Source organism: Mugil cephalus, chromosome 19, assembly GCF_022458985.1.
Source record: "Mugil cephalus isolate CIBA_MC_2020 chromosome 19, CIBA_Mcephalus_1.1, whole genome shotgun sequence".
NCBI classification, from domain to species: domain Eukaryota; kingdom Metazoa; phylum Chordata; class Actinopteri; order Mugiliformes; family Mugilidae; genus Mugil; species Mugil cephalus.
The window spans coordinates 6,544,879-6,569,498 of NC_061788.1; the positions used below are offsets into that span (position 1 = coordinate 6,544,879).

The 24,620-nt window shown below is 38.8% G+C and overlaps 5 protein-coding genes and 4 non-coding genes across 9 annotated transcripts; 8 read left to right on the plus strand and 1 right to left on the minus strand.

Annotated features, from left to right (window-relative positions):
• The first annotated feature begins 2,400 nt into the window (after nt 1–2,400).
• On the plus strand, nt 2,401–4,578 carry rpl7a (ribosomal protein L7a). Its single transcript, XM_047570456.1, has 8 exons — nt 2,401–2,410; nt 2,608–2,733; nt 2,920–3,069; nt 3,286–3,426; nt 3,680–3,759; nt 3,998–4,128; nt 4,268–4,337; nt 4,439–4,578. The coding sequence occupies exons 1-8, from the start codon at nt 2,401–2,403 to the stop codon at nt 4,541–4,543; spliced, it is 813 nt and encodes a 270-aa protein (XP_047426412.1). The 3' UTR covers nt 4,544–4,578.
• On the plus strand, nt 2,779–2,852 carry LOC124997182. The gene has a single exon (XR_007110940.1). It is a non-coding gene; the product is annotated as a small nucleolar RNA SNORD24 (small nucleolar RNA).
• LOC124997164 lies at nt 3,138–3,208 on the plus strand. Its single transcript, XR_007110924.1, has one exon. It is a non-coding gene; the product is annotated as a small nucleolar RNA SNORD24 (small nucleolar RNA).
• Nucleotides 3,537–3,603, plus strand: LOC124997181. The gene has a single exon (XR_007110939.1). It is a non-coding gene; the product is annotated as a small nucleolar RNA SNORD36 (small nucleolar RNA).
• LOC124997180 lies at nt 3,818–3,894 on the plus strand. Its single transcript, XR_007110938.1, has one exon. It is a non-coding gene; the product is annotated as a small nucleolar RNA SNORD36 (small nucleolar RNA).
• Nucleotides 4,579–5,206: 628 nt separating the features above from the next.
• Nucleotides 5,207–7,990, minus strand: LOC124996642 (surfeit locus protein 1). The gene is made up of 9 exons (XM_047569863.1): nt 7,804–7,990; nt 7,623–7,689; nt 7,013–7,140; nt 6,840–6,922; nt 6,392–6,583; nt 6,228–6,300; nt 5,663–5,825; nt 5,503–5,584; nt 5,207–5,421 (listed from the first exon to the last, which is right to left on the minus strand). Exons 1-9 carry the CDS (start codon nt 7,864–7,866, stop codon nt 5,358–5,360), a joined length of 915 nt encoding a protein of 304 aa, XP_047425819.1. The 5' UTR covers nt 7,867–7,990; the 3' UTR covers nt 5,207–5,357.
• Nucleotides 7,982–10,450, plus strand: surf6 (surfeit 6). Its single transcript, XM_047569862.1, has 4 exons — nt 7,982–8,226; nt 8,844–9,056; nt 9,169–9,251; nt 9,636–10,450. Exons 1-4 carry the CDS (start codon nt 8,136–8,138, stop codon nt 10,320–10,322), a joined length of 1,074 nt encoding a protein of 357 aa, XP_047425818.1. The 5' UTR covers nt 7,982–8,135; the 3' UTR covers nt 10,323–10,450.
• Nucleotides 10,451–13,969: 3,519 nt separating this feature from the next.
• kyat1 (kynurenine aminotransferase 1) lies at nt 13,970–18,434 on the plus strand. The gene is made up of 13 exons (XM_047570664.1): nt 13,970–14,241; nt 14,321–14,379; nt 15,625–15,772; nt 15,916–16,065; nt 16,230–16,316; nt 16,768–16,890; nt 16,969–17,089; nt 17,181–17,257; nt 17,343–17,432; nt 17,587–17,773; nt 17,859–17,935; nt 18,020–18,106; nt 18,189–18,434. The coding sequence occupies exons 1-13, from the start codon at nt 14,170–14,172 to the stop codon at nt 18,246–18,248; spliced, it is 1,338 nt and encodes a 445-aa protein (XP_047426620.1). The 5' UTR covers nt 13,970–14,169; the 3' UTR covers nt 18,249–18,434.
• A 1,711-nt stretch (nt 18,435–20,145) lies between these two features.
• LOC124997096 (kynurenine--oxoglutarate transaminase 1-like) lies at nt 20,146–24,119 on the plus strand. The gene is given in 14 exon segments (XM_047570665.1): nt 20,146–20,428; nt 20,431–20,453; nt 20,530–20,588; nt 20,995–21,142; nt 21,264–21,413; nt 21,557–21,643; nt 22,382–22,504; nt 22,579–22,699; nt 22,791–22,867; nt 22,955–23,044; nt 23,199–23,385; nt 23,467–23,543; nt 23,628–23,714; nt 23,802–24,119. Coding segments are annotated over 14 exon segments (1,332 nt in total). The 5' UTR covers nt 20,146–20,385; the 3' UTR covers nt 23,862–24,119.
• The last annotated feature ends 501 nt before the right edge of the window (nt 24,120–24,620 follow it).

Sequence of the window (24,620 nt, forward strand, 5' to 3'; positions counted from 1 at the left end):
GAATTTATTGTTGTTTAGCAAGCTAGCTAGCTAGTTAGATGTTTTATTCAACGCTTATAGCATCCTTGTTTACGGATGTGACGTAATAGTGTGCGTCGGTGAAATAGGTCCCTCGAGTCAGAGGAATAGTAACGACTCATATCTGAACAAGTAAATATTTCTTATTATTCTTATTATTAATATACCTCCCGCGTAAAACCCGCTTCGTGAGAGTGTCACGGATTATATTAACTGCATTTTCGATAAAACTGTCCTAATTTGTCCACTTAGTGTCGCCGTACTTCAGTGATAGTTGCGGACAAAAGACATCCAGTATAGTCAATAAACACTGACTCAAAACTTAACAACGGATACGTCGTAATTGCACTTGTTTTCTCAAGAAATTCCAAGTCATTGTTCTGTAACAGGATACTTCATTACATGTAAACATTTTCATAATATATTCGTACTTATTTGCACTTAAACAAAATGAAAAATATGAAGTTGTTGTTATTTGAAGGTTACTATTATGCTATGTTATTATACTATTATGTTACTGGTCCGGTCTGTAATTTGGACTGTATGTAGCCCCTGAACTAACATGACAATCACTTGTCAGAAACATCAAGAGAAAACAGTTATACCAAAACAATTTTAAATAAGATTAGATTAAATTCAACTTTATTGTCATTACACATGTACAGGCAAAGAACAACGGAATGCAATTTAGCATCTAACCAAAAGTGCAATAAGCAGTAAGTACATGTAGCATAAATAGTGTGGTATATAAGTGGTATGGTACAGGTTGTTTTTATAACATATGGACAATATTTACAGATGAGACCATATATACAGGTGATTGAGCAAGATATACACAATGATTGAATTAAGTATTAAATATTATTTAATGCGTATTATACAGATAGGTTTATGCTTTAAAAGTAAAGACTATAAACAGGAACTATAGCATAATTTACACTACAAGAAATGGGCAGATGATAAATCAGGTGACATAAAACACAGAAAGTGAGCATTAAGCAGTGCATAAATAATAAGCAGTAGCTACTTGATCTTACTAAACTAATGCAATATTCGTTACATAGTACTGTGCAACAGGTTGTTTAAAGTGCGCGTGTGCAGAACGAACGATCTTTAATTAAATAATTAAAGTCACAATTTTGATTAAAAGGCACAGGTGCCAAACTTAAACATCGTTAAATAAAATACTACTGACAAATCAAACTTGACAAATAAAAATATATGTCAGAATTATGTTATTACAGTAAAATACACTATTTTAGCACATTTTCACTTTATAATACACTAGATATTTCACAAACATAAATATATACAAGATATTTACAATAAATATACTTGTTTTAATATATTTAAATGGTCCAGAGGATAATAATAATTTATCTTGTTACGTTGCAATTTTCCGATGGGAAGTTAAAACAAATCGCCTCTGTACCACTGAGAATGACGTACGAGGCGTATTAAGACGGTACGTAAATGTACTTATACACAGATCCAGAGTCAGTGTCCGCATTTTTAAAACTACGAAGCCGAAGGGCGCGAGGAGCCGTGAAATCTGACTCTGGATCAGTTTAAGTGAAGCCCCGTTCACCGCCTCGGAAGCCTCGCGGTATTTACGCTACCCAGAATGCCTCGGTCTTCCTTTCTGCCTGAACCGACATGGTGGGTGCATAGCTGCTCCTCCTGGGGAATTATTGAAGCTGTTGTATCTGTTTGCATCCTTGTCTACATCACTATCCTTTTCTTGTAGAATGTGTCTATCAATTGTTTAACGTCTTTGTGTGGATATAATGTCGATATTATGGTTTGATGTTGCATTATTTTGGGCTAAAACTTGGATGAAGTCGGCAGAAGTGTAGCCGGTACGAACAGCGCTGTGGCTAGCAGAAGCTAAAGCTAACTGTGGTGAACACGCTTGATTACAGGAGCTCCTTCGCTTTTTTTGTGTTTTTTCTGTTTGAGTTTTACATTTAAGCTTGAAATACTTAATGTGATGGTATGGTAATGTGTAGAGGGGCTCTAGTGGGACGTTGGTGTTTGATCTGCGTTAGCTAAGTTAGCCGGTTGTGTTGAGTGAATGGGCCCAAGCATTGCCACGGTTGGTAGAAACGTCACGTTTGGCAGCAGTGGTGTAAATATAGGCCACGTTGCGTTTTTTGTGGTGTGCGAGTTCGTTTATAATATTTTGTGTATACGTTTAATTGAATGTCTTTAGCTGTGTATATTCTGTGCGGCATAGCTCAAAATAGTATTAGCAACGTGGGTATTGGCTCCATTCACTGTGATTAGCTTCAATCAATTTTTTGCCTTTTACAGTTTTGGCAACTGTTGCAAACTTCTCTGCTGATGTGCTTTGGAAACTGTTTTAGGAAATATAACGTGATAATGGGCAAGAGTAAGTTACATGCTAAGCAATGGATGCTAAATCCCAATGCATGCTTGTGAACTGGAATATAGTCTTGAAGTTAACCGTGTACATCCTTTACCTGGGTAATGCTTTAAAGAATTGCTTAAGATGTTTTAGATTCACACTTTGAGGCATGCTTTAATATAATGGAAGATAACTTAATTTGTCCCTTGTTTTTTTTTCTTGACAGCCTAAGGGAAAGAAGGCTAAGGGGAAGAAGGTGGCACCTGCCCCTTCTGTGGCCAAGAAACATGAGGCCAAGAAAGTCGTGAACCCCCTGTTCGAGAAGAGGCCAAAGAACTTTGGCATCGGTGAGTAACTTTCGGGGGGGACGTTCTGGGTGAACGTAATGTTGGTGCAGATGATGTAAAGGAATATTTGCTATCTTAACATCACTGAAGACAATTTTCCCACCAAGATCGCTGATGCACTTTGGGTTTTAAAAAAACAAACGTGCTCTTGTTGTCATGATGCTTAAAACTTGTTTTCTGCCACAGGCCAGGATATTCAGCCTAAGCGTGATTTGACACGCTTTGTGAAATGGCCCCGTTACATCCGCCTGCAAAGGCAGCGCTCCATCCTGTACAAGCGTCTGAAGGTTCCCCCTGCAATCAACCAGTTCACCCAGGCTCTGGACCGCCAGACCGGTAAGATTTACAAGTTTGCCCATAAGCTTCAGTTTTGCGCATTTATGGATTTGCTACCATTTCTACTTTGCAAGTGATGTAAACGAGTATTTGCTATCTGATCAGTTATGCTGACCCTTCCACCAAGATCACTGATGCATTTGCTTTCATTGTCGTGTGGGCACCGTTCTGTTGTCACATTTCTAAACATCATTTTCTTGTCCCTTTGCTCCACAGCCACACAGCTGTTCAAGCTGGCCCACAAGTACAGGCCAGAGACCAAGCAGGAGAAGAAGCAGAGGCTGCTGGCTCGCGCTGAGCAGAAGGCTGCTAAGATGGGAGATGCCCCTACAAAGAGGCCTCCCGTCCTCCGTGCAGGTGAGAGAGAAGGAACAAACTAAATATTATGAGAGTAGCTATGTAATTAAGTAAATTTATTAAGTCTAGATGGATAGCACTCTTACAAAACCATTTACTACTTGGCCTGGATGCAGTGATGACTTGAATTTCTTCACCTGAACCCTGATGTTTTTGAGCTTTTTAACCCTGAGCACTGGCCAAAATATGAACTCATATTCTGGACAGTGTGTCAGCAGATCAGAAGTAAAGTTCTGTTTCTCTTTCTGTGCAGGTGTGAACACTGTCACCTCTCTGGTGGAGAGCAAGAAGGCCCAGCTGGTGGTCATCGCCCACGATGTGGATCCAATTGAGGTAAGATGGGTCGGATGTTTTGACTTATTGAGTTCAGTTCAGTGTGGACAGTGGTCACTAGCAATGATGTCTGAATTTCTTCACCTGAATCCTCTATGTGGATCAAAACACACGAGCTTTTTAACCCTGAGCAGAGACCACTAACGCATTACATATCTTTGTCAACTTAAACATTTGTTTTTCCTATAGTTGAAATGAATCCCTCGAATACTAATATTTGCCACCGCTTATGTTGCAGCTCGTCGTCTTCCTCCCTGCTCTGTGCCGTAAGATGGGTGTCCCATACTGCATTGTCAAGGGCAAGGCAAGGCTGGGCAGACTGGTGCACAGGAAGACGTGCACTTCAGTTGCCTTCACACAGATTAACCCGTAAGTATGAACTGAGCTTTGTTGTGCCCAGTTTAAGATCATACAAGCCTTTTTACTTCCAAGACTTTTCTGTTTTTAATCTTTGCTACCCATTTAGATGCTGATTTGTAATGTGTTGCCTGTCTGTTTGCTCTCCTAGTGAGGATAAAGGTGCACTTGCCAAGCTCGTGGAAGCCATCAAGACCAACTACAATGACAGATATGAAGAGGTAAGAATGAACCGTTACGCCCTCATTGAAATGTGTCTTATTTATAATGAACCGCTACATTTTTATTCATTTTTAACCCTTTGTGTGAACTTGTTTTCCAGATTCGTCGTCACTGGGGAGGTGGTATCATGGGCCCCAAATCCACAGCCCGCATCACTAAGCTGGAGAAGGCAAAGGCCAAGGAACTGGCAACCAAGCTTGGTTAATTTGTTTGGAATAAAAAATGTATGTCCTAAAAGGAGACACTTTGTTGTTATTTTTAAACTAAATATATGGTATTTTGGAATAATGCATCACATTTTATTTGTCCTGCATGCTGGTGAAAGGGAAGCAGCTGAAACGCAGCAGGTAGATACTTTTATTTCGCCACATTGGAACAAACTGATCAGCATAAAATAGTTATGTCGTTTTGGGGTTAGTTGAGGAAGCGGCGTGGGACTTAAGGACCCACAAGCTGTTCACCAGCCCAAGTGTACACACTGTTGTATAAGGGAAAGGATGTGTCTAATACAGAAAATTTCCCTTATGTGGGATTGGTACTGTATGAATTTTTAATGATAAGGGAAGGAAGGCATCTAATTGATGAGGACTCTGTCTAAAACTGACAGCTGGATCTAAATGAGTTTTACTGAAGTAAAATAAAATACTGTTATACCTGTAGTGTAGTAAATCCTTTTAGACTCAAGTTGCAGGACATGCACACATTTTTGTGCCTGGGCTCCTCCAAAAAGCTCTGGAGCTTCAATGAGTCCCATTTCACATAATATTACCACAAACAAATGTTCTTTCAACTGGTTTTAAGCTGATACGTGAGGAAAAGAGGGAATATGTGAACCTCCATATAGTACAAAATTTATGGCACAGAAGAATCGGAGCCAATTAATTTTATTTTCATATGTATTAAGCTATTTACATTGATTATATGAATCAGTCTGGGCATGATACAGTACATATGAAGTATATATTAGGTTTTCAATATGCCAAAGGATCCACATGTAACAAGTTCACTCCTTTCAATGATCACAACATCTTCTTGATGAACTTGGCGTACCACATGTAGGATGTAGCTGCACACAAACCATACCTAAGGAAAAAACAACAGTTAATTCATTCAAATGGAAGATTTTCTACAGATGAAGAATTCAGAAGCGAAGCCTCCGCCTACCAGGTTATGATGTACTGCATGTGCTCATTCCTCAGCGTGACTCTGGTCTGTCCACCTATTGGTCCACCTGGAATGGTGCTCTCTGCACGACAAGAGACGCTTCAGTCAACACCTGCAGTGATTTTTGTTTCTGAGTAATCTATAATTAATGAGACTTTACTGAAGTCGGCATCGATGAAGATGGGTTCTGCTCCGGTGACTTGGGACATGGCCTCCAGGTCGCGGTAATGCCAGCGGTTTCTCTCCACGTCATTGTTTGGTACGAAGGGTTTACGAGTCTCTGTCAGCCTGACCACTCCAACCAAGTCCACCTCATGCTCCACCTGCAGAAAGGCAGTATTTTACTCGGGTAAATAAATCCGGGTAGGCTGCAGAGGAAAGAGTTGTTAATTGGTGTGATTGAGTGATGCATGTGGCACAGGTGCTCACAATAATATAAGGTGATGTTAAGTTTTTAGGCTGGATATAACTCGGACTAATAGCAAAATGTGCTCTAAGGTATCTCCAACTAGATAATTGGTGGAAATGTAATCATAAAAATATGACACAGTTAAATGTCTCAAATGTTATGATACCACAGTAAAACTTCTCTGAGACATTTTCTTAGTTCAGACTTAGCTCGATGGCAAGGTGGCATCTCTTTAATGTCCACTGGACTGATCTAAAAGCAACATTTAGACTAAAACATCCTTGATAAAGTGTGTCGCCTCGCCTGAAACACTAACCTGCCCCTTCATCCTGCTCTCTGGTCGTATCTTCTGCTTCGGCACGTACCCTCTGTTCACCAGGATCGTGATGCTTCAGAGACAACACAGATTAACGTTGGTTAGATAAAGTCTAAGATCACGGCGCAATGGGGCTGATGGGGGCGTTTGACGCGGCGTCCCACCCGAGGTCGGTGCAGTGGAACGGGGTGATGACGTTAGCGCCGGTCTCCCCGCTCGAGCTCAGCCTCCCGGCCTCTCTGGCCTCTTTCTCTGGGTCGACTGGGGACCGGGGCAAGATGTAGAGCTCCTGGGAGTGGTCGTACCGTCCACGCACCTTCACCCTTCTGTACTCCAGCTGATTCACCTCAAGAGGACTAATGATCCAAGGAGACAATTCATTTTTAGACTTAACATAGATCATGTTTGGGTGTTTGTACATATTCATTCAAAATTCTGTGTGTTTTAAACTTGTATAAAGTGATATGGATGTTTCTCACAAACATCCATATCTTGGATAAAGTGATATGGATGTTTCTCACAAATTGTACCACATACGTGACCTGCTTTTAGTGTACTGTTACCTACAGTCTGTGTGTACATGACCTGTTACTTGATCCACCATTTACTCACTCAAGAGGAAGAGGAATGGGTTCTGCGTTGGTGAGTTGCGCCAGGTCGTTGATCAGAGCCATTTTCCACTGGCGCCTTTTGACCTTGACAGAAATCAAAGCAGTTAAAAATCCATCCAACAGCCAGAAAAACAAAACCGAAGACACGTGAGAGCGATTTTAAAACAGCTCTACCTGCCATGTGCCCAGGCCAAAGGTGGTGGCAGGGATGAGCAGCAGGAACCACTTGAGGAAGGAGTCCTCTCCTTTTTCTTCTTTCGCTGCTGTGGAGATAAACTGTCGCCCAGCATTGATGGACTTGCCTGGACATGGACAGCGGACATAGAGATGTAATGCACGCTGGAATATCCATGTAAAACAAATAATGGAAGAATATTGTGTTGATGTGTGCCAATACGTTTTTACTCAGATATGACAAGTGTGAAGATTATTCACAAACAGTAGTCAGACATCATACATTTTATGCTTGATAATTATGTAAACTGAAACATAAATAATTAAAATTGTATTCATACATGTACAATATGTTATCTCACTACAGTAAGTTACTAAAGTGCCTAAAGTGTTACAAATTTTAAAAGTCATTTGATATTATATCATATCTTGATTCTTATCTCCTGTTACGGAAATAGTGTTAAAACGCCTTAATAATTCTAAATCAACGGTGTATGTATATTTTCCTGAGCTTTCCTGTGTTATTCCGCGTGTTGACCTTTTTATTTATGATCTGATAAGTGAAAACAAAAGCCGGAGAGCAGTGTCATCATGACAAACATTTTAGTACCGTCTGCACGTTTGAAGATCGGTAGTCTGGACAGGATTAAAGTCCTCTTGATGCAAATGACATGAGGCTGCAATTACAGAGAAACAAACCGAACTCAAATGTCTGTAAGTTGTGTAACCACCGCCGGTGAAAATGACATTCAGATCACTTTTTCTTTTTGTAAGTAACAGAAAAAACTCACCTGTTTTTGCAGGGTCGGAAACACTCTGCTGGCGTAGGATATCAGCGATTTCAGGGAAGCCATTCTGGAGCAAAGACCTAATAGAAGTCGGGTTGAAGAGTATTAGTAGAATGACTTCGTAACAGATACATAACTTACATGTTTCTGGTCGGAAGGGGACCGGTTTATGTGTTACTACTTCCGGTTAGGCGATGCTCCGCCCATTCATGTTTTTACATACGGTCAATGCTTGTACCCCACGTGTGCACGGGAGGGTGTTGATATTTTAAACTCTTGCCTTTCCGTGTCAGTTTTAACAGAATTAAAGGTGGACTATTTGTCCTCTCGTCGTCATGGATCTCGCCTCAAAGGACTCGTACATTCAAAAACTTGCAAGTAGAGTCATTTCTCATCGAGACCAGGAGCCAAAGAAGAGACCATTTGGTAATGTTAGCTAATTTACGTGTTTCCGCACAATTTTTGTAGACTCTATTTGGAAGCTGTATTATTTATTTCACCATTTTATGTTTTAGACGTTGCAGAAAAAACATTTAAAAGTCAGTATGTGTCATTAAACTTCCTGATAATTGCCGCAGTTCACCAAAAGGTGGCGCTGCATAGTTTAAGCGTTTTCTCGGGTTGAATGCAATAAAATAATTAACTCATTATTAATACTAAACATTTGACACTTTCTGCATTAAAATATGAATATGTCATCCATTTTTATTTTTGTAAATTATATATTTATGAAGATAAATGGGAAATAAAAGACATATTTCTGTACTGCTTCATATTTAATTCAAAAATCAGTTATTGATTGATTTAGTTGCTCTAAATACTGTACTTTTATCCCTTCAGACAGGTAATTAGATTATTTGAAACAGAGATGTTTTTGAAGTAATATGCATCTCCAAAATAATAAAATGAGTCTACAGCTAACTGCACCACTTTCTGAAGGGAAGAGCCACCCACAAGATCGCACCAAAACAGTCCAAATGCGAGTATTTGTCTTAATGTTAAATGTATGCGATCCAATAAATGTGTTATTTTCCTGTCCGTAGTTCCCTTCAAGGGCAAAAGCGACGCTGGTCCTCCAAAGAAAAAGAAAAAATCTAAAAAGAAGCACGTTAAAGATGAAGGCAGCGACAGCAAAGCTCCTAATTCCAAACAGAAGCCTTCACCCTCTCCAGCGACTCAGAAAAACCCAGCAACTGTAAAACCAGACAAGTCCAAAACTGAGAATGTAAATGGCTCTACAACACAGAAGCCTAAAGGTAAAGTGCATTTTTTTAGTGTTCAGTAATCCTCTAATACCAACATGCTGTTGCAGAATTATATTTGTGTCACTGGGGATCATTTTATTTACTTTTTTTTTATCTCTTAAAGGAGGAACTGTAGATGCCAGCTTCTCAACAGTGGATGTATTACGCAAGAGGCTACATGAAAAGATCGAAGCATCCAGAGGACAGGTATGCAGTTTGATTGTTTGACTTGATATGACACCATGAATACATTAAACTTTGTTCAGAGGGCCCTCGTCTGTTGGAGTGGGCACCACATGAACTCAGGTTGTAGTTTGTCAGTTCACTGGCGAAAGTTTCGATTCCAATGTTGTGTTTGATCCCTGATCTCTCACTCCATTTCTACTTGTCTTTTGCTGCTTGCCCCCAAATTTTTACTTCTTGGCCTGAGCCCATAGCAAAATATGTGCATTTTCACTTTCCTGTTTCCATTTGTTGTATTTTATCAAGTGAATGACTGACTTTTATTGCTGTTAGGAAATTGTTAACAAGAAATTGTATCCACTTAATACAGCACTTGATTAACCTTGTTTGTTTTGTTTTTTTTTCCAGGGGGCTCCAAAGAATTCATTTTCAGAGGCAGTCCAAGCGAAGCGAGCAAAGCGAAAGCTCGAGCGGGAGCGCAAGAAAAGGAAGAGAAAAGAATTTCTGATGAAGAAAAAGGCCGAACAAAGTGGCGAAGAACCAGAGATAAAACAGGAAGAACAACAGCCCGCCCCTGTTCCCAGCAAAAGAATTGCAACCGCTATTGTGTACAACAAGGTGGAGACGGTGGAAGAGGGATACATTGACAAAATGCAGAGAAAGAAGATGAAGAAACAGAGTACGAAAGGCCAGTTAACGCCACTGACGGGGAAGAACTATAAGCAGCTGCTCAAACGTGTGGAGGCTCGCAAAGAGAAGCTGGAAGAGCTGAGACAGAAAGACGAGACGAAGGCAAAGGAGATGGAAACCAAGATTAAATGGACAAACATGCTTTATAAGGCAGAGGGCCTCAAAATCAAAGACGATGAGAACATGCTGCGCACCTCGTTGAAGAAGAAGGAGAAGAGCCACGCTCAGAAGAAGAAGAGATGGGACGCACGCAACGAGAACGTCGTCGGGAAGATGCAGCAACGGCAAGACAAGAGGCGAAGGAACATCCAGAAACGAAATAAAGTCAAGATAGAGAAGAAGAAGGACAGGGCGCGGAAGAAGGGCAGAGTGCTGCCTGAGGACTTGAAAAAGGCTGCAGTTTAGAGATAATGAGACATAAGTCACATCTTTTTACCTGGCAACGTCATATAGAATTAATATGAAGGTGTACTGCTTGTGCACATGTCGGTTCATGTTTTTTTTGTCTTCATGTCAATAAAATGTCGTCGTATTCTGGTTTCAAAGTTATTTTATCCGTCCGTCTGTCCAGAGGTCTACACATTCGAGCTATTCTTTTTTTTTGATAAACTTTATTGAAAAAGTTTCAATTACAATCAGATTTAACCTTGATACAAAGTCTGCCACCTCAATTAAAATAATTGATTACATATATATGGGACATATAAAGTAAAAGAAATAAGTACATACAGTGGGGGAAATAAGTATTTGATCCCCTGCTGAATTTGTAAGTTTGCCCACTTCCATAGAAATGATCAGACTCTGGTTTTTATGGTTGTTTACTGGTTATGGGTATAGACAGAATATCAGTCGAAAATGCATAAAAAACACACAATCTAAAAGTCATAAATTGTTATGTATTTTATTAAGGGAAATAAGTATTTGATCCCCAACAATTCACTTAGAATTCAGGCTCCTACAGATTGGCTGGTGCGCATGTGGCACACAGCTGTGCTCAGTCAACTAATTACCAATACTCCTGATCTTAACTCGTCATGTATATAAAGCACACCTGCTCTAAGAATCAGTTTCTTACATTCCAACTTCTACAGCACGGGCAAGACCAAAGAGCTGTCAAAAGATGTCAGGGACAAGATTGTAGACCTGCACAAGGCTGGTATAGGTTACAAAACCATCAGCAAAAGGCTTGGTGAGAAGGTGACAACTATTGGTGCCATTATTCGCAAGTGGAAGACCCATAAAAGGACCATCAACTGTCCTCGGTCTGGAGCTCCCCGCAAAATCTCGCCTCATGGAGTGAGGATGATGATGAGAAAGGTGAGGGAGCAGCCTAAAACAACACGGCAGGAGCTTGTTAATGATCTGGAAGCAGTTGGGACCTCCGTCACCAAGAAAACAGTTGGCAACACACTGCGCCGTTATGGATTGAACTCTTGCAGTGCCCGCAAGGTCCCCCCGCTCAAGAAGGCACATGTACAGGCCCGCCTTAAGTTTGCCAGTGAACATTTAAATGACTCAGAGAAGGCTTGGGAGAAAGTGCTGTGGTCTGACGAAACCATAGTTGAGCTATTTGGCATTAACTCGACCCGCCGTGTTTGGAGGATGAAAAAACGTGAGTATGACCCAAAGAACACCATACCCACGGTTAAGCATGGAGGTGGAAACATCATGTTTTGGGGCTGTTTTTCAGCAAAGGGTACAGGGCAACTTCACCGCATTATGGGGCCAATGAATGCAGCCATGTACTGTAACATCTTGGACAAAAACCTTCTTTCCTCAGCAAGAACACTGAAGATGCCTCGTGGGTGGGTTTTCCAACATGACAATGACCCAAAACATACTGCCAGGACAACAAAGGAGTGGCTCAAGAAGAAGCATATTAAGGTCATGGAGTGGCCTAGTCAGTCTCCAGACCTTAACCCGATCGAAAACCTGTGGAGGGAGCTGAAGCTCCGAGTTTCCAAGAGGCAGCCAAGAAACTTGAAGGATTTAGAGACTGTCTGTAAAGATGAATGGGCCAAAATCCCTCCTGCGCTGTGTGCAAACCTGGTGACCAACTACAAGAAACGTCTCATCGCTGTGCTTGCCAACAAAGGTTTCTCTACAAAGTACTGACTTGTGTTGTGCTTGGGGATCAAATACTTATTTCCCTTAATAAAATACATAACAATTTATAACTTTTAGATTGTGTGTTTTTTATGCATTTTCAACTGATATTCTGTCTATACCCATAACCAGTAAACAACCATAAAAACCAGAGTCTGATCATTTCTATGGAAGTGGGCAAACTTACAAATTCAGCAGGGGATCAAATACTTATTTCCCCCACTGTATGTCAGTACAAGCATAACATCTAAGAATTAATAAAGGGAAAAAAAGGGAAAAGAAAAAAGAAAAACAGGCGATGTAGATTACATTTCTCTAAATAGCTCTTGAATTATGTTTACAGTATGCAGACGTTTCTTCTCATCAATTATTTTTTATACATTTGGTGGAGTTCCTAAATTCAGTTTCAAACCCAGGAAAGAAAGGTCGACCCTTTAGAGAATTTAGAAAGTTCGCTATTAGAATAATAGTGTTGAATTTTTCGCTTATTATTATTATTATAGTATAATAGTACATCCCTGGCTTCCAAATTAATTGGATAATTGAATTGTAGGGTGACATAATTTTCTTTTTTGTTTCTTAAAAAGAATTTGGAAAATTGACATTAAAAAAGGTGCTTAATTGTTTCTTCTTCAGTCATACAAAATACACGTTTGACACCAATATTGACAAATCTTGACAGATATATGTTAGTGGGGTAAATGTTGTGTATAATTTTAAACTGAACTTCTTTGTCCGACGTGTTCACAACCACCTGAATCCAATGGGTGACGTCACGGAGGGGTTGTCCATCTCGGCCTCTTATGAACGCAGCACTGCTCCAGTTGTTCCCAGTAAGTAAGTAGTTTGTGTGTATTTTAAAGTTTTTAATGGAAAATAAAATGTGCTTTCTGATTATTTCAGATAATCATGTCCAGAAGACTTCATGCGCACCAAAAACGTTTGATAGAGACGATATTAAGGATATGAGAGCCACTGGCCAATTCGTAATGTAATTCATATTTCAAACTAATATTTTTGTTTATTTGTTGAAAAGCAATGTCGTTTTAATATTTAAATGATCACATGCAATTAAAATGCACACTTTACCGTTGAGTTAATGTCATAGACGTGTTTCTTGCTCCAGACTTTTCTTTTGCAATATAAAAACAACTGTTTGTGCAAAAAGAAGGACTGATACACAGCAAGTCAAAACTAAGTAATAGGAGTAACATAACATTCACAGTAACATTCACACATTAATTTTTCTCATGTCCTTTTTATCACTTCAGCTGTTGGAAAACCTGAACTAGGAGTATGTTGGCAATTTAACAACACAGTTTACCAGGGTATTCTGTAACCACTGTATGAGCAAATAAGAATAAATGCACGGAAAGAAACTTTCTAATTTGCTATTAATGCACTTTTATTAGTCATAGTAGTAGTATTACTATTACTGCTGCTGAAGCTTCTTACCGGCTTGTTTGCTGAGTTAGCATAGCATAAAAATGCCAAGCTTGCTAAGCTATCTAAGGCTAACACAAGCCAACACTTAACATTATTATTATATTTTTAGGCAACCGTAGCAAAGAGTATACGTGTGTAAAATGCCATGTTGATTTATTTGTGGGGTTTGTGCCGGAATATTTATTTATTTTTTTATTATTATTTATTATTATTATTTTTGCTAGGTGCAGTGATCTAAGCTTTGTACTTAGGTTGCTAAGCAACCGACCACTGCCTCCCAAAATATGTCACCGTTGCCATGAGAAACCACTATTAAGCCGCTTACACAAAATGTCAAACGACAATTGTAGTAATTTATTGTATGATTTTATAATCCTGGCGTGCTGCATTTAGTTTCTAAGCTGGTAGTGTCTGTCATTAATTCGTTTTTTTTTTTTTTTTTTCGTTTTTAGAGGTTAAACCGTCAGTGTCGCTGTTTCTCGTGGCCATGTCTCGCTCCGCCCACACAGGAAGTAGAAATAAAAACACAAGGAGGTTAAAGGAGAGGTCCGAGAAGTCCACTTATAAACTAACCACTGCTCTAGCATTTGCAGCCTCAGTAGTTTCAGGTCAAGAGAATTGTTAATAGGGCACTTTTCCAGAGGAGGCGAAAGCGTAAAACCTACTGCGCACTTCAGTCTGAGGCCATGTCCGCGAATTAATGGGAATAATCAGGAATCTGACTGCTAAACTGATTTTAATTCGTCAGAGTAAAGTTATAAAAAATCAAAAGGTAAGTGCAGTTACATAAAAAGAAATGTCACATATGTGCAGCACCGCGGTGTAATTAAAATGTGTGTGTTTTATTTTAGATAATCATGTCCAGAAGACTTCATGCGCGCAGAACAGACGGTGTCGATAAAAACGTTTGGTAAGAAACAATATTAAGTATTTGAGAACTGTTATGGGTATGAATATAATGATACTATACTGAAACAATTATTAATAAATACAATGCATAAACGCAATCATATTTCAGAATAACATTTGGTGCTTATCTGTTGACATTGTCATGAAATGTTGCATTGAAGAGCCTGCGCCGGGACTGGACAGACACCGTCTTCCTGTTTTCTGTTTGTTTTGTTAATATAATCTGATCTGATTGGTGCAGCAGGGGGGCGTCACAGGCCCGATGAAAAGTCGTTTTAATTTTTAAATTGTCACATATGCTTAAAATGTATACTTTAACATTGAATAGATGCCCTAGACTGTGCATCAGATGTGTATTTTTACGTTTCACGTTGAACACATCAAATTGCTAGAGACCTTTCTTCTGCAATGTCACAATAAATGTTTCACCTTAAAAATACTGTGATTTCTTTGTCATGCCAGAAAACTCAGATGGATGTTTCATAATCTGGGTAAACATATGACCCATTGTTTTCAGTTCCTATTTTAGATTTGAGTATTAAATCGAAAGTAGTCTACACAAAATCTGCTGATGACTGGCCATTGGCAGTGTCATTTTTTAAGGGTCTTGGCTTCACAAATAAATGATAAATAATCTCTTCATTGGATCGTTATAAGGAGTTATAAATGGAAAAAAAAGAATGATACACAGCCTAATCTATGTGTCTGCACTGGTGGAATATAACTACATGCATTTAGTCAAGTACAATTTCTGAGTTGTACTGTATTTACTTGGTATTTAGTCCATTTTATGCAACCTTATACCTCCACGTCAATACAGTTTGGACAGAAACATTTTACTTTTTGCTCCACTACATTCACGTCAGAGATTTAGTTAATTTTAAGATGACAGTTTTAAAAATGGATAAATGAAACAACATATTGTTAAAAGATTAAACCAGTGGTTTGTGACCTCTCAATTCTTATAAGCTCTATCTACTGTGGGTCACGTTTCAGATGTTTTATAAGTTGCTAACTGGTCCACCAAGTAGAGTTTCTTTTCACACTAAACTTCTCTCACAGTTTCACTTCAATACGTTGTTGTATTTTTACTTCATTGAAAGATCTAAATAGTTTTTCCATCACTGGACCTTTATGTGTACCTACTTGTGCAACACTAACATAAACTATCGCATGGTTTTTGCTCATATACTATTTTGGTAAAAACGTGTATCATTATATTGTCTGACATGTCTCACATCAACAGGGTTGAGTTCACTCAGCTTGCAGCAGACTACAAGGCAGTGAACCTGGGACAGGGATTTCCTGACTTCTCTCCTCCTCAGTTTATCCAGGATGCTTTCTGTAAAGCTGTGAGTGGTGGACCCCAAATGCACCAGTACACCCGAGCTTTCGTAAGTGGAAACACACACATGTTTCTGTGAATGTCAGAAAGTTTCTTATGCTTATTTCAGATCTTGTTGTAAAGATTTTTCACTCATTTTTGTCAAGTATTAATGTTAAGCTATCTTCTGTTTTGTGTTTTTTCCTTCCACAGGGCCATCCTCCTCTTGTAAAAAGTCTGGCTAAATTCTTCAGCAGGATCGTGGGACATGAAATCGACCCTTTTGAAGACATCCTTGTGACAGTTGGAGCATATCAGGCTCTTTTCTGTGCATTTCAGGCTCTGATTGACGAAGGCGATGAGGTACCAAAATCAACATCCAGCCACGTTAAGATATTCAAGAATTGTGCATCAGTAATTTAGGGCATAAAAAACTGGAATAGAGCAAAGAATCTCAAATTATATATGCTCTTAATGTTCCTTATTGCATCTGTTAGTATTTAATAAAGCGGAGATTTGTCTTTCAGGTGATAATAGTTGAACCATTCTTTGACTGCTACCAGCCCATGGTGATAATGACTGGAGGGAAGGCAGTGTATGTACCTCTGAGACCGGTGAGTTGTTCAGTTACATTAAAAAAAAAGTCTTCAGAGATTAAGTTTACTATTGTTTATGTAGACTTTATAGACTTTTTTTTATAGATCATAGAAGTATAGAACACAGCCAGAGTTCACCTGTTTCTGTCTTTGGCCACAAAGAGGTGCTAAAACATTTTTTAATGTCTAGTCGTATAGATTATTGTAATGCCCTGCTTTCTGGTCTCCCCAAAACGAATATTTCACAACTTCAGCTGCTCTAGAACTCAGCTGCACACATGCCGACGAGAACCAGAAAGGGTGCTTATAATACTCTGCATTTCAGGATTGATTTTAAGGTCCTTTTATTAGTTTTTAAGTGCCTTTCTTATCTATCTGAGCTTATCTGTCAGGAACGGTTCCTCAGTGCTGTATAAATAAAGTTTGGTTTGGTTTGAAGTAATTAGGTCTTGTCTTTTCTTAATGTCAGAGGGAGGGCAGCGACATCCTGTCAAGTGCAGACTGGGTTCTTTCTGCAGAGGAGCTGGCCGGTAAAATCACTCCACGCACAAAAGCCATAGTTATCAACACTCCCAACAACCCACTAGGCAAGGTAAGAGTCAGAATTAATATTTTGTTTGTCTGTTTAAGTCCATTCTCAGTCCCATATATACATTCCTGTCCATTACAGGTTTACAAGACAGAGGAGCTCCAAATGATAGCTGATCTGTGCATCAAGCATGATTTGCTGTGCATCAGTGACGAGGTGTACGAGTGGCTCACGTACGATGGAGCCAAGCATGTGAAGATAGGTGAGATACAGCCAGAGCTCATCAGAACATACACACAAAACACAGAAAGCAGCATTATCAGTATGTTGTAATATGTTTGTGTCATTGACAGCCAGCCTTCCTGGCATGTGGGAGAGAACCATCACTATTGGCAGCGCTGGAAAGACATTTAGTGCTACTGGCTGGAAGGTGACAGGCTGTGATGTCTTTACTATAAACTGATACCAACAACTCATTTCATTTATTTATTTATTATTTGATTTATTTATTTCAGGTTGGCTGGGCGATCAGTTCTGGACATATTGTGAAACACATGAAAACTATTCATCAGAATTCTGTTTACCACTGTCCAACAGCTGCTCAGGTAATTCCTTGTACTTGTATAACAAGCTAAGTACAATATAAGGAGTAAATCAGAATTTAAGCGAACAAAAAGGAACTCCTCTGTTTAATTTGATGCATTTCTTTGTTGCTTTACCTTTGCATATCACAACGGTAGATTCAATATTTGTCAACAGGAGGCAGTAGCTCATGGATTTGAGAGGGAGTACGAGCTGTTTGGTTCTTCAGAGAGCTACTTCCAACAGCTGCCTGCCATGCTACACCACAAGAGGAAGAAGCTGGCTTCATGTCTGCAGAGCGTCGGTTTGCAGCCCATCATGCCACAAGGAGGCTATTTTATGGTCACAGACATCTCCTCCATCAGTGAGTGACGGACAATCATCTGAGCTGTGTTCATGTCTTCTTTTATTTTGCTAAGTCCTTTTTATTTTTTTATTTTTTTTAACAGAGGTGGACCTCAGTGATCAGAGCACCAAGGATGAACCTCATGACTTCAAATTTGTTAAATGGCTTGTTAAAGAGAAGGTAAAGATTAACATAGGAATAAATGTAGGATAAATGAGGAATGTGCTCAATTTTCCTTACTAATTTTTCATATCTTCTTTACAGGGTTTAGCAACAATCCCCGTTTCTGCCTTCTACAGTCCAGAGCACAGCAGGGAGTTTGACAAATACATCCGATTCTGCTTTGTCAAGGTAAATGCAGCCCCAATGACTGGAATGAACCATTCACTCTGCTTTTTCAGTGTTCTCACCCATTGTAATCTTTGTCTAACAGGAGGACTCTACTCTGGATGCAGCGGAGGAAATTTTGAAAAAGTGGAGTCAAGGAAAGTAAAATTACCCAAGATGTGAAACATTATTCCAGATACACAGCGTCCGCTTTTATCGAGCAACATTTTATCAGTATTTATGAAGGAAATTTAGTAGTGATTGTTTAAATGAAATTGTGCCCCTCTACTGTATGTCACAATTATCTACAGATATAGTTTTGATAAACCTTTAAATAAACAGCTCTAAATTACCCCTCAGTGTCTTTGTCTTCATTGGCAATTTAACAACACGGTTTGCGGTTTGCAATGGTATTCTGTAACCACTGTATGAGCAAATAAGAATAAATACACAAAAAGAAATCTTCTAATTTGCTATTAATGTACTTTTATTAGTCGTAGTAGTAGCAGTAATATAAATGAACCTTATTAGCAGCTCGTTTGCTGAGTTAGCATAGCATAAAAATGCTAAGCTAGCCTGTCTATCTAAGGCTAACACAAGTCTGCCAACACTTAACATCATTATTATATTTTTACTGTGCAAAGAGTATATGTGTGTAAAATTTTTGCTAGGTGCAGTGATTTAAGTTTTGTATTGCGGTTGCTAGGCAACCGACCACCGCTTCCCAAAATGTGGCGACGTTTCCGTGAGATACAACTATTAAGCCGCTTACACAAAATGTAAAGGGGAGATGCCATAGATATATATATATGAATTCCCATAGAATCCCATGTTAAAAAGCCCAACTTTACAGCCTTAATAAACATGTTTACAGCCTGGTTTTAAAAATTAGCCAGCTAATGAATTAGCCCGAGGCCCCGGTTTGTTAGCCAGGCTAACAACCAAAACTCTACCGTGAGAACGTAAATAATAATTATTAATACGTTTAAATAAAGTGTGTCAGTTTGGGAAATATTAATCCACCACGAAGGAGACATTAAAGTGTCGTTTTCGTTACTTTTTTCCATAAGGTCAATGTTATGCTAACAATGACAGACTTGATATTGTTGAGCTGTGTTCAGTTATATTAAAATATTAGTGTTATATTACAGTATGGACACAGACACAGCGTTAGTCTATGTATTGAAACAAGGTTATATGTTAGTAGTTTAAGTTCTAAATGATAAAATATCGTTCTAAAATGTTCTTTCTGTGTAAAAATAATAATAATAATAACTAATTAGATAAAAAACATTTTTTTCTAAAGTCTTACTTAAAAGTGGTAGGCCTAAGTTGGATACCGGTCTGTAGTTATTGAAAATATCAGGATCCAAATTGTTCTGGAGAGAGCAATTTACAATATTTAAACGTTCAAACTCAAAGAATCCATAAAAAGTTTTTAAAAGCGGTGTGAGAATAGGATCTAAAATGCAGGTTATTGGGTTAACTCGGGGAAAAAAAACTCCACCAAGCATTTCAGCATCAACCAGGACAAGATGCTCCAGTGTTTCCCCAGGTAAAAGTAACAGTTCTGGTCTCTTAAAAGCCATGTTGTTTTGCAATAAAACAATGGTTCTAATGGCATCAATCTTATCTTACTGAAGTTGTCTGCAAAGTCATCACATAGAGCATTTGTTGGAATCACAGAGGACTTTTTAAAATTGGTTAGTGAGAAGATTGATTGTAGGGAAGAGGAATTTATGGTCATTCTATCTGAAATGAGTTTAGTGAAATGGGAGGTTCTTGCCATTTGATGACATTATTGTAGGTTTTAAGTGTTTCCCGTAGTATTTCATGATGGACTGTCAATTTAGATTTCCTCCAATTCCTCTCCGCACTCGTGCAATAACTTTTACATTTTTGATCTCTGCATTCCTCCAAGGGGGTGTAGGTTTGGGTTTTTTACGTTTTTATTACAGGTGGAGCCACTGAGTCGAGGGCTGACTTCAGTTTACTGTTAAAATTGTCAATGATAAAAATCACAGGTTGCAGGTAAAGTTACAGCAGGAGTATTGTGTAAAATCGCAATAAAATTTGCAGCCACTTCAGAGGTAAGATAAGGTTGTCTTTGTTCATAGTAGCCTATATACAGTCAGGGGTTAAAGGGGAGGTGCGAGAAGTCCACTCATAAACTCACCAGTGCTCTAGCATTTGCAGCCTCGGTAGTTTCAGGTCAAGAGAATTGTTAATAGGGCACTTTTCCAGAGGAGGTGAAAGCGTAAAATCTACTGCGTGATTCAGTCTGAGGCCATGATCGTGAATTAATGAGAATAATCAGGAATCTGACTGCTAAGCTTATTTTAATTCGAGTTCAGTTATCAACAATCACAAGGTAAGTGCAGTTACATAAGACATATCACTTATCTACAGCGGCGTGGCGTAATTAAAAATGTGTTTTTTTGTTTCAGATAATCATGTCCAGAAGACTTCATGCGCGCAGAACAGACGGTGTCGATAAAAACGTTTGGTAAGAGACAATGTTAAGGATTTGAGAGCTGTTATGGGTATAAATATAATAATAAATTATACAGAAACAAATAAATGAATATGAATATTAATAAATATATTTAGATTTAAATTATCACATATAATGAAAATGTATACTTTAATGAATAAATGCCATAGACTGCGCATCACAAATGTGTTTAACGTTGAACACGTCAAATTGCAAATTTCTTTTGCGATATCAGAACGTTTTATTTGTACTTTTATTTAATCGAAGGATCTAAATGCTTTTTCCATAACTGTACTTCTAAATGGCTCTTTGGCTTACTTGTGCAACACTAACATAAACTGTCACATGATTTTTGCTCATATACTATTTTGGTAAAAATATGTATCATTACATTGTCTGACATGTCTCACATCAACAGGGTTGAGTTCACTCAGCTCGCAGCAGACTACAAGGCAGTGAACCTGGGACAAGGATTTCCTGACTTCTCTCCTCCTCAGTTTATCCAGGATGCTTTCTGTAAAGCTGTGAGTGGTGGACACCAAATGCACCAGTACACCCGAGCTTTCGTAAGTGGAAACACACATATTTCTGTGAATGTCAGAAAAGTTGCTTATGCTTAATTCAGATCTCGTTTTTGTCAAGTATTAATGTTAAACTATCTTCTGTTTTATGGTTTTCCTTCCACAGGGCCATCCTCCTCTTGTAAAAAGTCTGGCTAAATTCTTCAGCAGGATCGTGGGACATGAAATCGATCCTTTTGAAGACATCCTTGTGACAGTTGGAGCATATCAGGCGCTTTTCTGTGCATTTCAGTCTATGATTGACGAAGGCGATGAGGTACTAAAGATATTCAAGAATTGTGCATCAGTAATTTAGGGCATAAAAAACTGAAATAGAGCAAAGAACCTCAAATTATATAAGCTCTGAATGTTCCTTATTGCATCTGTTGGTATTTAATAAAGCAGAGATTCGTCTTTCAGGTGATAATAGTTGAACCATTCTTTGACTGCTACCAGCCCATGGTGATAATGACTGGAGGGAAGGCAGTGTATGTACCTCTGAGACCGGTGAGTTGTTCAGTTATATATAAAAAAAAGTCTCCAGAGATTAAGTTTACTATTGTTTATGCAGATTTATGTCCACAGTCTCTCTCTCTGGTATGCTTTTATGTCTAGTCGTATAGATTGTTGTAATGCCCTGGTTTCTGGTCTCCCCAAAAAGAAGATTTCACAACTTCAACTGCTCCAGAACTCAGCTGCACACATGCTGACGAGAACCAGAAAGTGTTTTTCATATTCACACCAGTTTTTATTAGTTTAGCAAGTGTCTTGACGGCCTTGGGCTTTCTTATCTCACTGAGGTGCTTCTACCCTATCAGCCCTCGTGAACCCTGAGGTCCTGCAGCACTGGCCTTTTAACTGTTCCCAAGGTTAGAACAAAAACTCATGGCCTCATTTTATTATTACGTAACAGCCAGACCTCAGAATGTTGTTTTTAACCTTTTTATTTAGCTTTTAACTGAGCCGCCTTTTACTCTTTTTATTATAACTTATTTATGCTTTTATGTGTGCTGATTTTACAGTTTTTTTTAAATGTCATATGTTGTTTTTATTGTTTGTTCATTCCTTTTAGTATTATTCATATTTTACTGTGTTGTTTCTCGTCCTCTGTAGCTGTGGGCTGTGACACCTCTCGGTCTGGACGGCTCCTAATGAACGGTGTTTCCTCACTCGGTCCCTCAGTGCTGTATAAATAAAGTTTGGTTTGGTTTGAAGTAATTAGGTCTTGTCTTTTCTTAATGTCAGAGGGAGGGCAGCGACATCCTGTCAAGTGCAGACTGGGTTCTTTCTGCAGAGGAGCTGGCCAGTAAAATCACTCCACGCACAAAAGCCATAGTTATCAACACTCCCAACAACCCACTAGGCAAGGTAAGAGTCAGGAGTAATATTTTGTTTTTCTGTTTTAGTCCATTCTCCCAAGTACGTATCCCTGTCCATTACAGGTTTACAAGACAGAGGAGCTCCAAATGATAGCTGATCTGTGCATCAAGCATGATTTGCTGTGCATCAGTGACGAGGTGTACGAGTGGCTCACGTACGATGGAGCCAAGCATGTGAAGATAGGTGAGATACAGCCAGAGCTCATCAGAACATACACACAAAACACGGAAAGCAGCATCATCAGTATATTGTAATGTGTTTGTGTCATTGACAGCCAGCCTTCCTGGCATGTGGGAAAGAACCATCACTATCGGCAGCGCTGGAAAGACCTTTAGTGCTACTGGCTGGAAGGTGACAGGCTGTGGTGTCTTTACTAGAAACTGATACCAAAAACTCATTTCAGTTTCAGTTATTTATTATTTGATTGATTTATTTCAGGTTGGCTGGGCGATCAGTTCTGGGCACATTATGAAACACATGAAAATCATTCATCAGAATTCTGTTTTCGACTGTCCAACAGCTGCTCAGGTAATTCCTTGTACTTGTATAACAAGATAAGTACAATATAATGAGCCAATCAGAATTTAAGGGAATAAAAATGAACTGTCATGTTTAATTTGATGCATTTCTTTGTTGCTTTACCTTTGCATATCACAACGGTAGATTTAATATTTGTCAACAGGAGGCAGTAGCTCATGGATTTGAGAGGGAGTACGAGCTGTTTGGTTCTTCAGAGAGCTACTTCCAACAGCTGCCTGCCATGCTACACCACAAGAGGAAGAAGCTGGCTTCATGTCTGCAGAGCGTCGGTTTGCAGCCCATCATGCCACAAGGAGGCTATTTTATGGTCACAGACATCTCCTCCATCAGTGAGTGACGGACAATCATCTGAGCTGTGTTCATGTCTTCTTTTATTTGGCTAAATCCAGTTTTTTTTTTTTTTTTAACAGAGGTGGACCTCAGTGACCAGAGCTCCAAGGATGAACCTCATGACTTCAAATTTGTTAAATGGCTTGTTAAAGAGAAGGTAAAGATTAATATAGGAATAAATGTAGGATAAATGAGGAATGTGTTCAATTTTCCTTCCCAACTTTTCATATCTTCTTTACAGGGTTTAGCAACAATCCCCGTCTCTGCATTTTACAGTCCAGAGCACAGCAGGGAGTTTGACAAATACATCCGATTCTGCTTTGTCAAGGTAAATGCAGCCCCAATGACTGGAATGAACCATTCACTCTGTTGCTCTTTTTCAATGTTCTCACCCATTGTAATCTTTGTCTAACAGGAGGACTCTACTCTGGATGCAGCGGAGGAAATTTTGAAAAAGTGGAGTCAAGGAAAGTAAAATTACCCAAGATGTGTGACGTTGTCCGTCCATCCAGATACCTCCAGGCTACGTCCCTATAGATGTGTACTTAAAGGCACAAACAAACACAGCGTCCGTCTCTACTGAGGAACATTTTCTCAATAAAAGACAATTTCTTATTGATTTTTTAAATTAAATTGTGCACTTCTGCTTTATGTCACATTTTAACTGCAGAGATATTGAATCAATGTAAGCAAGATGTTTAATAAACCTTTAAATAAATAGCTATAAATTATCCTTCTGTGTTCTGTGTCTTCACTGGCGTTTAATCCCTGATTACCTCTTTCTCATGCTCTATCAATGAGCTCATGGCAAACCTGAACTAAGATTATGAGCCACTTTATCTGTCACCAATGCAAACTACATGGCCTCCAAGGGTATTCTGTAACCTCTGTATGTGGAAATAAGAATACAGGCATCGTAAAATAAAAATACAAAAAGAAACATTCAAATTGTATATTAATCCCTGGAGAATTCAAAACAATGTAGAACCAATTTGGTTTAAATATATTTCGCTTTATTGGAAACTGAAGGTCCTTGCATTTTTATGCTTAATTGTATTCTTAATTTAAACGTGACTAACTTGCCATTTTATTAGTTAAGTGCCCCTGTGGAAGAATATGTATTTATTTATGTAAGTGATCAGTTTACATTCTTTTTTTTTATTTATTTCATACAAGTGTTTAACAAGAGTCTGACAGAAATATAGTTTATAATAGTGTCCTTAATAATAGTAAC

What these genes read in the sequence shown, in the direction of transcription:
- rpl7a (XM_047570456.1), top strand. An exon ending in ACGATGTGGATCCAATTGAG is followed by an intron (nt 3,760 to 3,997) that starts GTAAGATGGGTC and finishes CTTATGTTGCAG; the next exon opens with CTCGTCGTCTTCCTCCCTGC. An exon ending in ACAATGACAGATATGAAGAG is followed by an intron (nt 4,338 to 4,438) that starts GTAAGAATGAAC and finishes CTTGTTTTCCAG; the next exon opens with ATTCGTCGTCACTGGGGAGG.
- LOC124996642 (XM_047569863.1), bottom strand. Translation starts at nt 7,866, where the DNA reads ATGGCTTCCCTGAAATCGCTGATATCCTACGCCAGCAGAGTGTTTCCG. An exon ending in TTCCGACCCTGCAAAAACAG is followed by an intron (nt 7,690 to 7,803) that starts GTGAGTTTTTTC and finishes CTGTAATTGCAG; the next exon opens with CCTCATGTCATTTGCATCAA. An exon ending in GATCTTCAAACGTGCAGACG is followed by an intron (nt 7,141 to 7,622) that starts GTACTAAAATGT and finishes GTCCATGTCCAG; the next exon opens with GCAAGTCCATCAATGCTGGG.
- surf6 (XM_047569862.1), top strand. Translation starts at nt 8,136, where the DNA reads ATGGATCTCGCCTCAAAGGACTCGTACATTCAAAAACTTGCAAGTAGA. An exon ending in TACAACACAGAAGCCTAAAG is followed by an intron (nt 9,057 to 9,168) that starts GTAAAGTGCATT and finishes TATCTCTTAAAG; the next exon opens with GAGGAACTGTAGATGCCAGC. An exon ending in TCGAAGCATCCAGAGGACAG is followed by an intron (nt 9,252 to 9,635) that starts GTATGCAGTTTG and finishes TTTTTTTTCCAG; the next exon opens with GGGGCTCCAAAGAATTCATT.
- kyat1 (XM_047570664.1), top strand. Translation starts at nt 14,170, where the DNA reads ATGGGAATAATCAGGAATCTGACTGCTAAACTGATTTTAATTCGTCAG. An exon ending in ACCAGTACACCCGAGCTTTC is followed by an intron (nt 15,773 to 15,915) that starts GTAAGTGGAAAC and finishes TTCCTTCCACAG; the next exon opens with GGCCATCCTCCTCTTGTAAA. An exon ending in TGATTGACGAAGGCGATGAG is followed by an intron (nt 16,066 to 16,229) that starts GTACCAAAATCA and finishes TTTGTCTTTCAG; the next exon opens with GTGATAATAGTTGAACCATT.